Raw genomic sequence first — 13742 nt, 5'->3', positions numbered from 1 at the left:
GCAGTAGTTCTCTACTTGTACCCGATTGCTTTAAATAAACTCTATAGACTCCTAAACAACCCTAGCATCCCTTCTCTACAAGCCTAAAGCGGGTTGCGGACTTTCTGGGGTCCAGTCGACAGCCGAGGAATGGATACTTGCCGACGTCACCAGCCATGACGCATGGGCGACAGCTGAAAGCACATTGACTGCGTAGTTCATTTCAACATGGAAATCCTTTAAATTGGAACACGGAGTATGTATGTAGCCCGTGTTGTACGCCACAGAACGTAATATTCATCATCTCACACCGTAGCCCATACTCTGTACCGGTGATGTGCAAGCTCATGCTGAGACATACACAGTAAGCCCCGTACATACTAAGGCCCTCAATGTGCCCTGTGCGAGCGATGACGGAAGCTGGCGGGAACGCAGGCGGCAGAAGCTCCGAGTTCTGTTGCGGTGGAGTCGGGAGACCGGCCCCATAGGCTGTCCTGGTTACGGCCAGATGGAAAAAAGATGGGACCGAAAACAGCTTTCACGTTCTCCCGAAACCTGAACTTCTTCTCTTCTCTCCCTGTCAGCTGTCTTGATCTCCTTCATCTCCTCTCCATTCCCTCTTTCAATCAATCAACTCCACATTCAAAAAAGTTGTTTGATCAGATATGGCTTCTACACTCAGACTTAGTACCTCTGCTCTCCGCTCCAGCACTCTTGCTGGCAAGCCCGTTGTTCAGTCTGTTGCCTTCAATGGCCTGCGCTGCTACTCTACCGGCAAGACCAAGGTTCGTCTTTGCGCTGCGCTCCGACTGGGTCATTGGCGTGTGTTTGGCTAACCATAATCTCCTTATCTAGTCCCTTAAAGAGACCTTCGCCGACAAGCTTCCCGGCGAGCTCGAGAAGGTCAAGAAGCTCCGAAAGTGCGCTATTCCTGATGATTCTTGTCACGCAATGATCGCTAATCGGTGATCGTTCAAATTTGTAGGGAGCATGGCAACAAGGTCATTGGCGAGCTCACCCTTGACCAGGCTTATGGTGGTGCCCGTGGCGTGAAGTGCCTCGTGTGGGAGGTAAGTCGCAGTCAAACGAATTTGCGAAATTTGGCAATGGAACTGACTAACAATTATATTGTAGGGTTCCGTCCTTGATTCCGAGGAGGGTATCCGTTTCCGTGGTCTCACCGTGAGTAACACCATTTCTCCGTTAATCAAAGCCTTTCTAACTATTTCATAGATTCCCGAGTGCCAGAAGCTTCTTCCCAAGGCCCCCGGTGGTGAGGAGCCTCTCCCTGAAGGTAAGAATGCTGCAAAATCCAATCAGGTGGCCATATCTGACGAATGGCAGGTCTCTTCTGGTTGCTTCTGACCGGCGAGGTTCCCTCTGAGCAGCAGGTTCGTGACCTGTCTGCTGAGTGGGCCGCCCGCTCCGACCTCCCCAAGTTCATTGAGGAGCTTATCGACCGCTGCCCGAGCACTCTCCACCCCATGGCTCAGTTCTCTCTCGCCGTCACTGCTCTTGAGCACGAGTCTGCTTTCGCCAAGGCCTACGCCAAGGGTATCAACAAGAAGGAGTACTGGCACTACACCTTCGAGGACTCTATGGACCTTATTGCCAAGCTGCCCACCATCGCCGCCAAGATCTACCGCAATGTTTTCAAGGACGGCAAGGTTGCTCCTATCCAGAAGGACAAGGACTACTCCTACAACTTGGCCAACCAGCTCGGCTTTGCCGACAACAAGGACTTCGTTGAGCTGATGCGCCTGTACCTCACCATCCACTCCGATCACGAGGGTGGAAATGTTAGCGCTCACACTACCCACCTTGTTGGTAGTGCTCTGAGCTCCCCCATGCTTTCCCTGGCGGCTGGTCTCAACGGTCTGGCCGGTCCTCTCCATGGATTGTAAGCCTCATACTTCCCGATAAAAGCCTGGTATTGCCATGTTTCAATGTGTCTAATGTGTTTCTTTTCAATAGGGCCAACCAGGAAGTCCTTAACTGGCTCACCGAAATGAAGAAGGTCGTCGGCAACGACCTCAGCGACCAGTCCATCAAGGACTATCTCTGGTCTACCCTCAACGCTGGTCGCGTTGTTCCTGGATACGGTCACGCCGTTCTTCGCAAGACCGACCCTCGCTACACGTCCCAGCGCGAGTTTGCTCTCCGCAAGTTGCCTGATGACCCCATGTTCAAGTTGGTCAGCCAGGTTTACAAGATCGCTCCTGGCGTCCTGACCGAGCACGGCAAGACCAAGAACCCTTACCCCAATGTTGATGCTGTAAGTTCCCCGCCCTGTTTGCTCAGTCTCTCCGTGCACTGACACAATCCTAGCACTCTGGTGTCCTCCTGCAGTACTACGGCCTCACTGAGGCTAACTACTACACCGTCTTGTTCGGTGTCTCGCGTGCTCTTGGTGTCCTTCCTCAGCTCATCATTGACCGTGCTTTTGGTGCTCCTATCGAGCGTCCCAAGAGTTTCAGCACTGAGGCTTACGCCAAGCTTGTTGGCGCTAAGCTATAAATTTCTTGAACGACTGAGGATAATGGGGGGTATTATATCTTTTATGAATAACAAAACAGCCATTTTGTATTTTATCTAACGTCTTCTTTGGATGAGGACGTACCAAGTGTTGGGTTTAGTTCGATTAATGTATGATAGGACTTGTTCGAGCAGGCCTTGTAACAACACTTCATTTTCATGTCAGTCATTCTTTTAAGGTTAGATCCAATGCTCCCTGTCTGGCCTTTGCAAGCCAAGGACAACCAGTTACGGGATAGTTCTATGGTATGAGTGAAAGATTAGACCTCTAGTGGACTCGGTAGGACAAGAATATATATAGATGGGGTGTCGAAGTTCGACGATTGATCGGACCGACGATCCCTTGAGCCATATTATGATGTAATATTTATCCAGTAGTTACATCTAATGATGGATAGGTGTTATGATGGTCAGGACTCTCTTCCTATAGTCGGTAGAATTCCTGCCCATGAGCTCTCTGCTCAACGGTTTCTCTGTTGGGACACCCGACTTCCTCCGCCTCCCAACTGTTGCCCGAGGAAAGTAATTTCATACACCGCCCGCCCAGAACTGGATTAGCGAGGATCGGCCCGTCAGCTCTTCCGATTGGGAATAGTGCTCCCGTTACCCCGTTTGATTGGCCGACGGGGGGACAATTCCAGACTGCGCCTTGAGATGGAACGGAGCCTCAGGCCGCCTTCGGACTGTTGTCGTCCCAACTTTGAGTGATAGGAGCTACCGTGTACTTACAATCCCTGATCCTCGAGGATTTGCTACTAAGAGTCAGCTGGGAGAAGTCCCCGTCCCACCTTTCTTCTTCTTTTATATTCCTGCTTCTCCATTCTTCTCTTCTCTTTCTCCAACGCTTTGTTCCTGTCTCAAGACATTCTATCTTAGGCGACGTTGACATCCCTTCCACCGCGGTCCGACTGAACAAGTTCTGGTCGTCCTCAAGTCCCAGCTCTCGTGATCCGTTAGGCGACCTATACCCTATATCCCTTGGTCAGGGCCCCTTTCAGTGCTCACCCAAATCAGAGATGTCTACAGCTACGGAAGAGCTGGGCACCGCCCCAAAGCTCGAAAAGAAGCCCGTCAAATTCAGCAACTTGCTCTGTAAGTATCTAGTTCTATGCTCTTCTTTACTCAGGTTCTGACGCAATTACTACAGTGGGCGCTGGATTAAACTTGTTTGAGTAAGTATCCAAAAGTACATGAAAAAAAACCGTTGCTGATAGCTCGATTAGGGTCACTACTTTGGGACAGGTATATTATCTTCTGAGCGATTGTGAATTCCTTTTACTGACGCCATAATCATAGCCACTGGAGGTGATCAAGACAACCATGGCTGCAAACCGGGGCGATAGCTTCGCTGGCGCTATGGGTCGGATATGGGGTCGTGGCGGGATCCTCGGTTGTAAGTATACCCGCAATCCGCACACCCGCATATCCCGAGGTATGGGGTGGGTAAACATCTTCGGGCTAACGCGTGTTTGTCGCAAAGATTACCAAGGTCTCATTCCGTGGGCCTGGATTGAGGCCTCTACGAAGGGTGCTGTCCTCTTGTTCGTCGCCTCCGAGGCGGAATTCCGTGCCAAGGTGCTCGGTGCGCCCGACTTCCTCGCCGGTATCTCCGGGGGTATGGCCGGTGGTATCGCTCAAGCCTATGCGACTATGGGATTCTGCACCTGCATGAAGACGGTTGAAATTACAAAGCATAAGATGGCAGCTCAGGGTGTCAAACCCCCCAGCACCTTCGCTACGTTCATGGACATCTACCGCAAAGAAGGAATCAGAGGCATTAACCGTGGTGTGAATGCTGTTGCCATCCGTCAGACGACTAACTGGGGATCTCGATTCGGCCTTTCTCGCTTGGCAGAGCAGGCTCTTCGTAAGGTGACTGGCAAAGACGAGAGCCAGAAGCTCAGCGCTCTTGAAAAGGTTATCGCATCAGGATTGGGTGGTGGTCTCTCTGCCTGGAACCAGCCAATTGAGGTCATCCGCGTCGAGATGCAGAGCAAGACTGAGGACCCCAACCGTCCCAAGAACCTTACGGTCGGCAAGGCTTTCAAATATATTTACGATACAAACGGCATCAAGGGATTATATCGTGGTGTGACACCCAGAGTTGGTCTGGGTATCTGGCAGACCGTCTGCATGGTGGCTCTTGGTGACATGTAAGTTTTCCCCTGCCTGATCAAAGTTTATGAATCTGGGGTCTCCATATCCTGCACTTTTTGCCAATTTCATGTGATATGCCGAGGCGTAAAACAAGGCTAACCTGTGGGTCTCCGCTGCACCGAGTAGGGCCAAAGAGGCAGTCGAAAAACTGACGGGCGACAAAGTCACCGCGAAGCACTAGAGAAGGTTTGAAATACCCTTTTACCGTGCAAGATGTTGTGGTCGGGCTAGTTATCTGAATGTGATCTGAGTTGTGCATGAGCTCGACTGGTTTCGAGTATCATGACAAATTTGAACTATGTTACAATAATTATACTACTCCGGAATAGAGAAAATATTCTAATGCTGCTGCCATGTTCACTCGGTTACTGGGGGAATATGGACAACATGCTGAGTAGCCTCGCCTTGCAGCTAGTATCCGCCCAGCATATACAGATTTTCGCGCACCGAACTATCATGTGTGGCGGAAGTGCATTATAGCAGAGCAAGTTATAAGCGCGGTTTCATGTGACCTGGTGTCATCTTTTCCCTTGTGCAGACTATATATCTCTTCTACTAAATCGGCCTCGGCAGCCATGCTACTTATAATTTATCTTTATTCACTTCTTGCTGCACTAACTTTCTTTAGACACTGTTTTTATCACTAATGGCCATACTACTACCTCTTGGAAATATATTTTAAATTCCCTTAGGAGTGTCAAGGAAAAAAGCTATCCAGATCAAGGAATTAGCTTGGAGATAGCTTACTGGTAGTAACTTCAGAATAAGTATTAGTTGTGTGAGTTCGAAATATTTAAAGGATATATGTGTTTTAATCCGAACTAAGTACTTTCCGCCTACCTGTGTTGCCGGTCGGCAACAAAATTCTTGATCAGAATATTATTGAATTGCCTCTGTTATCGTGAATCTAAGAATGACATGAAGATATCATGCCTAACATCGTCTTGCAAAAAGAAAGAGGCCCCGGATTGCCGTCAGGACGATATAAGGCGGCTGGGATGAGGCGGGGCTGGGATGAGGCGGTATAAGGAGCTCATGCGGCTTGGTGTACAATTTTTCGCTAACTCCACGTCACGTATTACGCTGACATGGTAACGCAATCAGATGCCGCGTAAACTGCAACTGAAACATTCTAGGAGAATGGTGAGGATATAGCAAGTATAAAATAAGAATATAGAGATCCGATTGTATTACAGTCACACAACTACAGCCACAATAACTAACAAGAAAAAGCGAAAATGAAAAGCAAGGGAAAAGATATCTGCGGGATCTATCTAGAACACATGACGAATTCGGTGCTCGGGTTCTCGATTCTTTAGTCCCAGGACAGTCTAGCATGTATTTTGTACATTGGTTTGAGAGTCATTGTGGGTGGAAGTGTGAAGGTTTAGACGGTCAGACCAAGGTCGGCGGCGTAGGGCAGCTGGGAGAGATCACCGACGGAGGCGACGGAGGCCTTGCCTGAGAGGAGGGACTTGGCGAGCTGAGTGTATACGTTAGCCAGACATTCCAAAAGTCAAATAAGAGTGAGCTTACATCCTTAACCTGTGCCTCGGTGACGCTGTCTACGCTTTGGGCGACCTCGCCAATCTGGTAGGGCTTGCTGCCGTTGATGAGGGCGGAACCGGTAGCCTCAAGACCGGTTGCGAGAGTCTGAGCAGACTCAAGAGCTTGGAACTTGGCGAAAGCAGTAGCCTTCTTGATATCATCGGCGGGAACCTCACCAGCGGCGGCCTTCTTGAGAGCGTCGACAACGGTCTTGCCGGCAGAGGCGACCTGGTCGGCCTTGCCGCTCAAGGTAACAGTGAGAAGACCGGCATCCGAGTAGGCATGGTTCTTGGTCGAGACGCGGAGCTGGCTGAAGCCCTGGGTGGCTTGGCCGAGGAGCGAGAAACCAGGAGACCACTTGATGGACGACTCACCACCGAGAAGAGCAGCGAGAACGGAAGCAGCGGGCTTGTAGGAAGAAGTTCCGAAGGCGCTGGTGCCAGGGAAAGCGATCACGACGGAGTTGCCGGCCTTGGTAGAGATACGCTGCTCACCACCGTAGTACTTCGAAGCAGAGTCGGACTTGACCTGGTATCGGCCGGTGGTGCCGGCATTCGGAAGACCCTTGAAGAAATCACCAACCCACTTCGAAAGCTCTGCAGAGCTAACACCGCTACCGACGAGAGCGATGTTGGACTTCGCATAGGCGTTCTTTGCGAACTCGGCGATAGCCTCAGCTGAGAGGTTCTTCTCGTATGGGGCATGAGCGGAGGGAGTAATAGTCTCACCGAGACCCTGATGGAAGGCGACACCGTGAACGGCATCGACAGCAACAGCCTCAGGGTCATTGGCAATGGCGACCTGTCTGAGCTTCAGAAGCTTGGCGATAATTTCATTGAGCTCGTAGCCTAGTCGAAGGTTAGGTCCATATATCGAGGTTTTTACTGCGCCCTTCTCAGCAAATACTTACTAGGATACTTGGTCTGGGAAGCAACTTCCGCCAATAGCTCAACAAAGTAGGGAAGGTCGTTCGCGAGGAATTTGGTCTTGAGAACAACGTTTTCACGGGAATGTGTCGAGGAGAATTCACCACCCAGCAGCTCAACCTCCCGAGTGATCCGCAGCGCCGAACGTTTGAGTGTAGACTATGAATTAGTTGAGAACCACGTCAGTACGGATTGGAACCTTTAAGAAGGAGCACGCAAGGTTGATGGAGCAGGAATTGGACGTGAGGACTGACCTGGAAAGCAAAGAGCTCAAGAGCATCGGAGAAAGCAGGGAAAGGCTGGTAGCGGGTACCGGCCTTCGCGACCAAGGCGAGAGTACCAGTGACACCAGCAGGCTCTCTGTTCGCAATTTTCACACCAGCAGCCTCCGAAACATCGTATTGAAGACCCGGGGTAGCGGCAGAAGCCATGCCCCGACGGCTGGCAGCGTTCTGAAGCGCACGGGGCGCATTTCGACTGATGGCGGACCGCGACAGCATCATCGCATGTGTAGTAAGACAATTAGAGAGAGATTGTGTAAGAAGCTGGCGAGTGCCCGACAGCAATCGAGAATGGTGGTGGTAGTGGAGGAGAGGGGAGAAGAACGGCTCTCTGCTGGCTGGTGGTTTGACGACGTCTGAAAAGCTTCAAGTTGATGCCGGCGTTGTGATTACTCGCTTCATGATTGGTCAAAGTTGCGAGAGCGGGCGGAACCGGCAGTTTAGGTCATGTGATTCACGTGACCTTAATCAGTCCGATAACAAGAAAAAAAGGCGAAGGGTAATACAGCAACTCGGATCGGAAAGGTGTTGCAACAGGCGAGCTCTTGCGGATCAGGCTTGCTGAATTGCCTCTTTTCTATTCAGGACCCCCATGGTCTTCTCCCGGTGACAACGGTACTCCTTCTAGAGAATTGCAGCCGGAGGATTCTCTAGAAGATTAGAGAATGGCTTCTCAAGTATGCGAAATTACGCAATTCGAATATAAGCATCTTTCGCATTCGCTGACGATAGAAACGGTAGTATGCGGCAGAGCTTTGTATGCTCTTAGTCGAAGACAATTTCGGCGAGCTTTTCGGGGTATGTTTGATTTCGCTCTCATTGGCTCAGTTATCGAATTTGGTCTGACGTTCAACTTGTTGAGATGGTAGCGCATATTCTCGACCTTGCATCGATATGAACGCCTCACTCTGCCCCGACTTCTGGGGCTCACCCGTCTCTCTGAGAATCGACTACGGGCAGCCCTTGTAGCCATGATCCAGCATCATCTCGTTCATTTCTATACTGCCGTCGAGGAGGGTGGCGTCACCTATTACAGCGCAAATATGCAGGCGGCATACTATCTTATCCGATCAGGCAAAATCCTGGAGTTTGTCGAAGATAGACTAGGAAAATACGCTGCCACTGTCATGTCAACCATCATGTATCTTGGTCACGCACAAGTAAGCCATCTCGATACCCTGCCGGAGCTGCGATCGGACGCCTCGAAGACCAACGGTGTCAACGAAGGGGAACATGATCGGCCAGAAGGAGAAAACGAGACGAATGGGACGAATGGTGAACATGTTTCAGACCAGCCGGCACTCCTGCATCCGACACTCAAAGCACTTGCAGGGCATGGTTATATTGTTCGTGTTCGCGAAGCGCACTTCCAAAGCATTGCTGATAATATCCTCAACATTGAACGTCAAATAAGGTCAGGGGACTCCGTACAAAGTATGAAGGGAAAAAAACTTGAAGAGTTCGTGGTGGAGAAGACGGCCGACATGCTCAAGGAAAGACTCGATGGAGATCTTACGCGTGGACTTATTGTCAACGGAGTTCCACGGGGTGTCAAAAGGAGCCAAACCAACGGAGTTTCAGATGATAATGAAACAGAAAAGGCCCGATTCGACTACGACGATGGCGAAGACGAAGACGAAGAGAATGAATGGTTGGATGACGAAGTCCCCATGGAGGTACACTCGACAGTCGACCCGTTTTTAGCTATAATCCAATATAACTAATCGTCGATAGTCTTCATTAACGGTTCGTGTGAACTACGAAAAGCTGGACGTTGCGCTTCGAAACCGGCGTTTTCTCGAACTCGCCGAACGCGGCGCACCCCCAGAATCAGCTCAAATATACGACTACCTCCTCCGGCGAATTGAATATCAAACCAGCAAGTGCCGGGACGCCTCCGAGATCCCCCGCGAAGGTGAAGAAGGCGAACAGTACTCGGTTCCTATTCCCCTCAGTGCTCTTGCTCGAGACATCGATCCTTATCTCGACCTCGCAGGTTCCCTTGGGCCAACAAACACCCCCGCCAATAACCGACTGGGCAAACGCACATTTGACGACACAGTTGATGACAACGACGATGACCACGGAGCTACTGGCAACCGCACCTATGAAATAGACCAACACCTCTCACTCCTCGCCCAACCCCCACTCAATCTTACTTCCAAACGTCTTAATGGTGGCATAATAAATTGGACCGTCGAATTCCGACATTTAGCCCGTAAACTTCGCCACCTTGAACTCGAACGCATCGTCGAGGCCCGGTACGGCGACGTTGCCCTCCGGGTGCTCCGCGTCCTGCAGGCGAAAGGGAAACTAGACGAAAAGCGCCTACAGGAAATCAGCCTCCTTCCCTTCAAAGACCTGCGTCAGGTCCTCGCATCCATGCAGACAGGCGGCTTCGTCGACCTCCAAGAAGTTCCGCGTGACGCGCAGCGTCAACCTTCGCGCACGATTTACCTCTGGTATTACGACCCCGACCGTGCCCGGGACAGCATGCTACAGGATACATACAAAGCTATGTCGCGGTGTCTGCAGCGGTTAAAATTCGAGCGCGGCCGGTTAAAGGACTTTCTCGAGAAAACAGAGCGCAGTGATGTCAAGGGGAACGAGGAGCTCTATCTTTCGGAAGGAGAGCTTGATAGACTGCGGGAATGGAGAGCCAAGGAAGCGTTGTTGATTGGAGAAGTTGCCCGGTTAGACGATATGATTGCTGTGATGAGGGATTATTGAACTGGCATACATATCTTTATGGGGTTCGACATGGAGTAACGAGCAATGATAACATCCAAAAGTTTCCTTTGACTGTATAATCTTAATCCAAATTTATTGGCTACTGGAAGCAACCGCAAAGGCAGCAGCTACTGGCTCTACTAATATGCCCAAGTTGACATCTACGGGAGACCACTCCGTCTATACCGGTACTTGGGAATATGTAGTTTATTTTGAAATACATCAGATCCCATAAGCTTGAGCCTAGTCATTATATTGGCTTGCCATTGTAGCAAAATATCGGTATACACAAGGAACAGGTATTTATAGAGGGATCCAGACACATAACAAGAAGCAAGCTCAGACCATGAACACCGACCTACTCCCACCAGTAGTTCTGAAACAATGACAGGGGAATCAACATGAATAAGCAGAAAAGCCTCCAGACCGAACCAAATAGGCCGGAAACAAGTCACAGCCATCAAGGTACACCGTTTCCTACCCTGATTCGCTATGTCCAATGTGTATTACGTTCAAACCGTGCCTCGTAAAACATGTCGCGTGATTGGAGTTGATGCGTAGAAAATGGACAGACAGACTGGCGCTGGTCATGACTCTCCGGCAGTTGAGGACTGGGCGTTGTTCGGATCAGACGTCCGGTCAGTGGTATTGATTTCGTCGACTGCCTTTTCTTCGTTCTGTTGCCCATTGCTACCATGGGCCTCTTTGGCGGTCTCGCTGGTTCCCAATTTGGCCTCTGCAGCTGCGAGTTTCACCTTTGTCGCATCAAGCTCTGCCTTGAGTGATTTAATATAATCAATAGCCATCTCCACGGTGCTGGCTTTACTGATTGGCTGGTTACCGGTCCTTTCTTTCTCCTTCTCGCCCTTTCCGTTGCATGTTGCTGCTTCCTTGTGTAATCTCATTTGTACATAGGCAGCCGGAATCAGGGTTTCGATTTCTTTGAGAGCAGTGTTTATGCGGTTCCGTCGACCTTGCTCGGCAAGCTTGTGATTCGTCCGCTTAGAGCTTAAATTCTCAGCTAAGGTTTCGGGGTATGAGACGCCAGGGAGAAGTGTTCCCTCCAAAATTTGTTGATAGTTCGACTTTATACCGGCCAGGTATGCAGCTGAGGTATCACCGGCAACCAATGGCTGGATATTAGGACTGATTTTAGGTCTCAAACTAGGACTAGGGTGTGACGAGCTGAGACTTTGTCGCTTCCTGCTGACTGGACCAAGCTTCGGAGTGTCCGATTTCTTTGGAACAGGGCCGCTAGGAGACGGCATGGCAGCGGTACGCGGGCTAGGAGCAATAGAGGCGGGTGGTTTTTCGGAAAGAGACACCTGATGAGGAGCTGAATGGGCCGTAGCGTTTAGCGACACACCCTGGGACGAAGTGCTGGTCGGCATAGCCGTGTCGATGCGAGCCACCTGGGGCCGAAAAAGTTGAGCTGACGGATTAGCTGCCTCCGGAAGAATGACGTCCTCCATCACTTCGTCCTGCACTTGGTTCATCGGCCGTTGTGTAGGAGTCAAGTTGTGATCCGGCGCAGAGCGAGCGAGGGGAGATCGCTGCATACGCATCAGCATGGCGGGTGTCGCGGGTTCGCTGGGATTTTGTTGTTGCCGTGCCTGCGGAGCTATTGCGGGCGATTTTCGAGATGGTGGTAATGCTGGTGGTGGCATCAATGGCTCAGAAAGTGGTTCTGGGGATACTGAGTCCTGGCCCGAGCTCTCGGCACTGCCAAAATGCGACCTGCTACCATTCTGGGGGGGATTCGGGGTTGGATTAATCTGGCCTTCTGAGAGCGTGGTCATAACCTCATCGGTCAGACGGGATCTCGTCCGCGCCAAAGGTCGAACTGAGGGAGATTGCTGCTTCTTAGCCCTGGACTGAAAGGTCTTGCTAGCAGCTGATGACCGTCGCTTGTATTTCCGCGCCAATCCCGGCGAAGGTGGAGCAGAGGACAAAGGGAAAGCGTTGTCAACAGGTGAATGGACAAAATTCACTTCCGTCAGCGGACCAGAATGAATGGGAAAACCGTTCGGATTGGGGTGTTGAGCCTCAATCGCCGGCGAGCTAAGCGGACTGAAATACTCTCCAGGGATCGTGTATTCCGGCTGTCTGAACTGTGATTCTAAGGGAGTCATCGCCGGGGAAACAAGAGGAGTATAAAGAGCCTAGAAGAGAACGGTGGACGCATTAGCGGCGCAAGTCTGATTTACCGGCTGGGTAATGTATTGGAGACATACCTGTTCCTCCATCATTCGAGTATATCGATCGTACATTTCCGAATTGTCTCCAACCCGCTGAGGATAGGGTGCTGCATTACCGTGAAGTTCTATACTGTTTGGCGTAGGTGGAATCATCATCTGACCCTGTGGATTATAAGGTTGCGAGGATTGCGGCTGTACCGGTTGCTGCTGTTGAGAGGAGTGAAACATCTGGGGCTTCTGGGCATAAAATGCCGGTGTCATTGGGCCATTGGAGTAGGACGAATTGTGTAGCATTCCCTGTTGCCCCTGGCCAGGGAGCTCGACGGGGAAATCGCCCGGCATGCGGTTGTACGATTGCGATTGATCGGAGACCCCGTCAGAATTCATGCATACCACCTGCTGTTGCTGGGGAGGAGCCGTCGAAGTGGCCATCGCAGCAGCTTGAGCGACGGAGCGCGAAGGAAAATGATCTGTCGGTCCGTGCTGCCCCTCCAAATCCGGGAACCCGAATTCGAGGAAATTGCTGAAGTCGTCTTCGCCGGGTGGAGGCATGTCCGACCAGGACATTGAGGGATCTTGTTCCATGACAAAAATGTTCTTGAGCGCAAGGACGAGTGCTCGCGGCCACCCGTTTCCTGGTCGTATTTGTGAGGTACGGTGACGAAAGTCAGATAATTGTAGTGGGAGGGCTCGTGGGCGGAACCGAGCGAGAGCTTAACGACAGCCCCCAACCGCGGAGCGAAGGCTCGGATAGTCGGACAACTCTCCCGATAGACGGACAGGGTGGAGGTGAAAAAATGTGAGGAGCGAGCGTCGAGGTTCAGGAGCAACAGGCAAGCATGGCCGGTTGTTTGGGGGGAGAGGGGGAGGGTGTAGTGAACGGGCGAGGAAGAACGCTGAATCGAGATACTGAGATGCTGGGCTAAGAGAAAGTCATATAACCGGGCGATAAAATTATATTATTACGAGACGGCCTGGCGGAAAGGACGAAGCGACGAAGCGTGGGGAAGGTTGAGCTAGACTGAGAGTGGGAGGTGGAACAAGACAGTGCCCCGTTGACTGCGATTGACTCTTGAACTTTTGACTGCGCCTTCTCCATACAAATTGCCGTGCGCATTGCCACCTCTTAATTCGAGAGAAGAGAGGATGGTCCTAGACTTGACCTGGGTCTGTACTGCATTAGGGTTGGTGGTTTCCAGAGTGACTACAGAGTACTGCATACGTATATAAAGTATACCGGTCTGCTATCAGTTAAAAAAGGTACGGAGCAGTGGCAGAGACAGTCCTGTCCCAAAGGCAATATTGAACTGGTTAAATGCCAACATATATCACAGGCACCCAGTCCTTTTCTAAGAAATCCGGCGCCGACTATTTTCTCTCCACCCATG

General features: G+C 51.0%; 5 protein-coding genes across 5 annotated transcripts, besides 1 other annotated feature; 3 read left to right on the top strand and 2 right to left on the bottom strand.

The window, feature by feature from the left end:
• Window positions 1–13742: part of a sequence feature (contig 1.145 856..176570(1)) that runs on past both edges of the window.
• cit1 (citrate (Si)-synthase citA) lies at window positions 563–2739 on the top strand. Its single transcript, XM_676452.2, has 8 exons — window positions 563–764; window positions 835–899; window positions 965–1049; window positions 1114–1161; window positions 1213–1273; window positions 1324–1879; window positions 1954–2254; window positions 2308–2739. Exons 1-8 carry the CDS (start codon window positions 645–647, stop codon window positions 2494–2496), a joined length of 1425 nt encoding a protein of 474 aa, XP_681544.1. The 5' UTR covers window positions 563–644; the 3' UTR covers window positions 2497–2739.
• On the top strand, window positions 3332–5012 carry ANIA_08274 (putative mitochondrial DNA replication protein (Yhm2)). Its single transcript, XM_050611250.1, has 6 exons — window positions 3332–3606; window positions 3662–3686; window positions 3738–3756; window positions 3811–3907; window positions 3995–4667; window positions 4798–5012. The coding sequence occupies exons 1-6, from the start codon at window positions 3531–3533 to the stop codon at window positions 4850–4852; spliced, it is 945 nt and encodes a 314-aa protein (XP_050467296.1). The 5' UTR covers window positions 3332–3530; the 3' UTR covers window positions 4853–5012.
• ANIA_08273 (ubiquinol--cytochrome-c reductase subunit 2) lies at window positions 5539–7761 on the bottom strand. The gene is made up of 4 exons (XM_676450.2): window positions 7400–7761; window positions 7130–7304; window positions 6208–7067; window positions 5539–6154 (listed from the first exon to the last, which is right to left on the bottom strand). The coding sequence occupies exons 1-4, from the start codon at window positions 7646–7648 to the stop codon at window positions 6059–6061; spliced, it is 1380 nt and encodes a 459-aa protein (XP_681542.2). The 5' UTR covers window positions 7649–7761; the 3' UTR covers window positions 5539–6058.
• Window positions 7938–10156, top strand: ANIA_08272 (protein rpc82; the record flags this gene model as incomplete). The annotated part of the gene is made up of 4 exons (XM_676449.2): window positions 7938–8103; window positions 8168–8224; window positions 8296–9102; window positions 9161–10156. The coding sequence occupies exons 1-4, from the start codon at window positions 8092–8094 to the stop codon at window positions 10154–10156; spliced, it is 1872 nt and encodes a 623-aa protein (XP_681541.2). The 5' UTR covers window positions 7938–8091.
• Window positions 10394–13227, bottom strand: ANIA_08271 (phosphate-sensing transcription factor PHO4). The gene is made up of 2 exons (XM_676448.2): window positions 12391–13227; window positions 10394–12318 (listed from the first exon to the last, which is right to left on the bottom strand). The coding sequence occupies exons 1-2, from the start codon at window positions 12937–12939 to the stop codon at window positions 10744–10746; spliced, it is 2124 nt and encodes a 707-aa protein (XP_681540.2). The 5' UTR covers window positions 12940–13227; the 3' UTR covers window positions 10394–10743.

This window comes from Aspergillus nidulans, chromosome II (genome assembly GCF_000011425.1).
Source record: "Aspergillus nidulans FGSC A4 chromosome II".
Classification (NCBI taxonomy): Eukaryota; Fungi; Ascomycota; class Eurotiomycetes; order Eurotiales; family Aspergillaceae; genus Aspergillus; species Aspergillus nidulans.
This window is presented reverse-complemented; position numbering and strand designations above follow the sequence as displayed.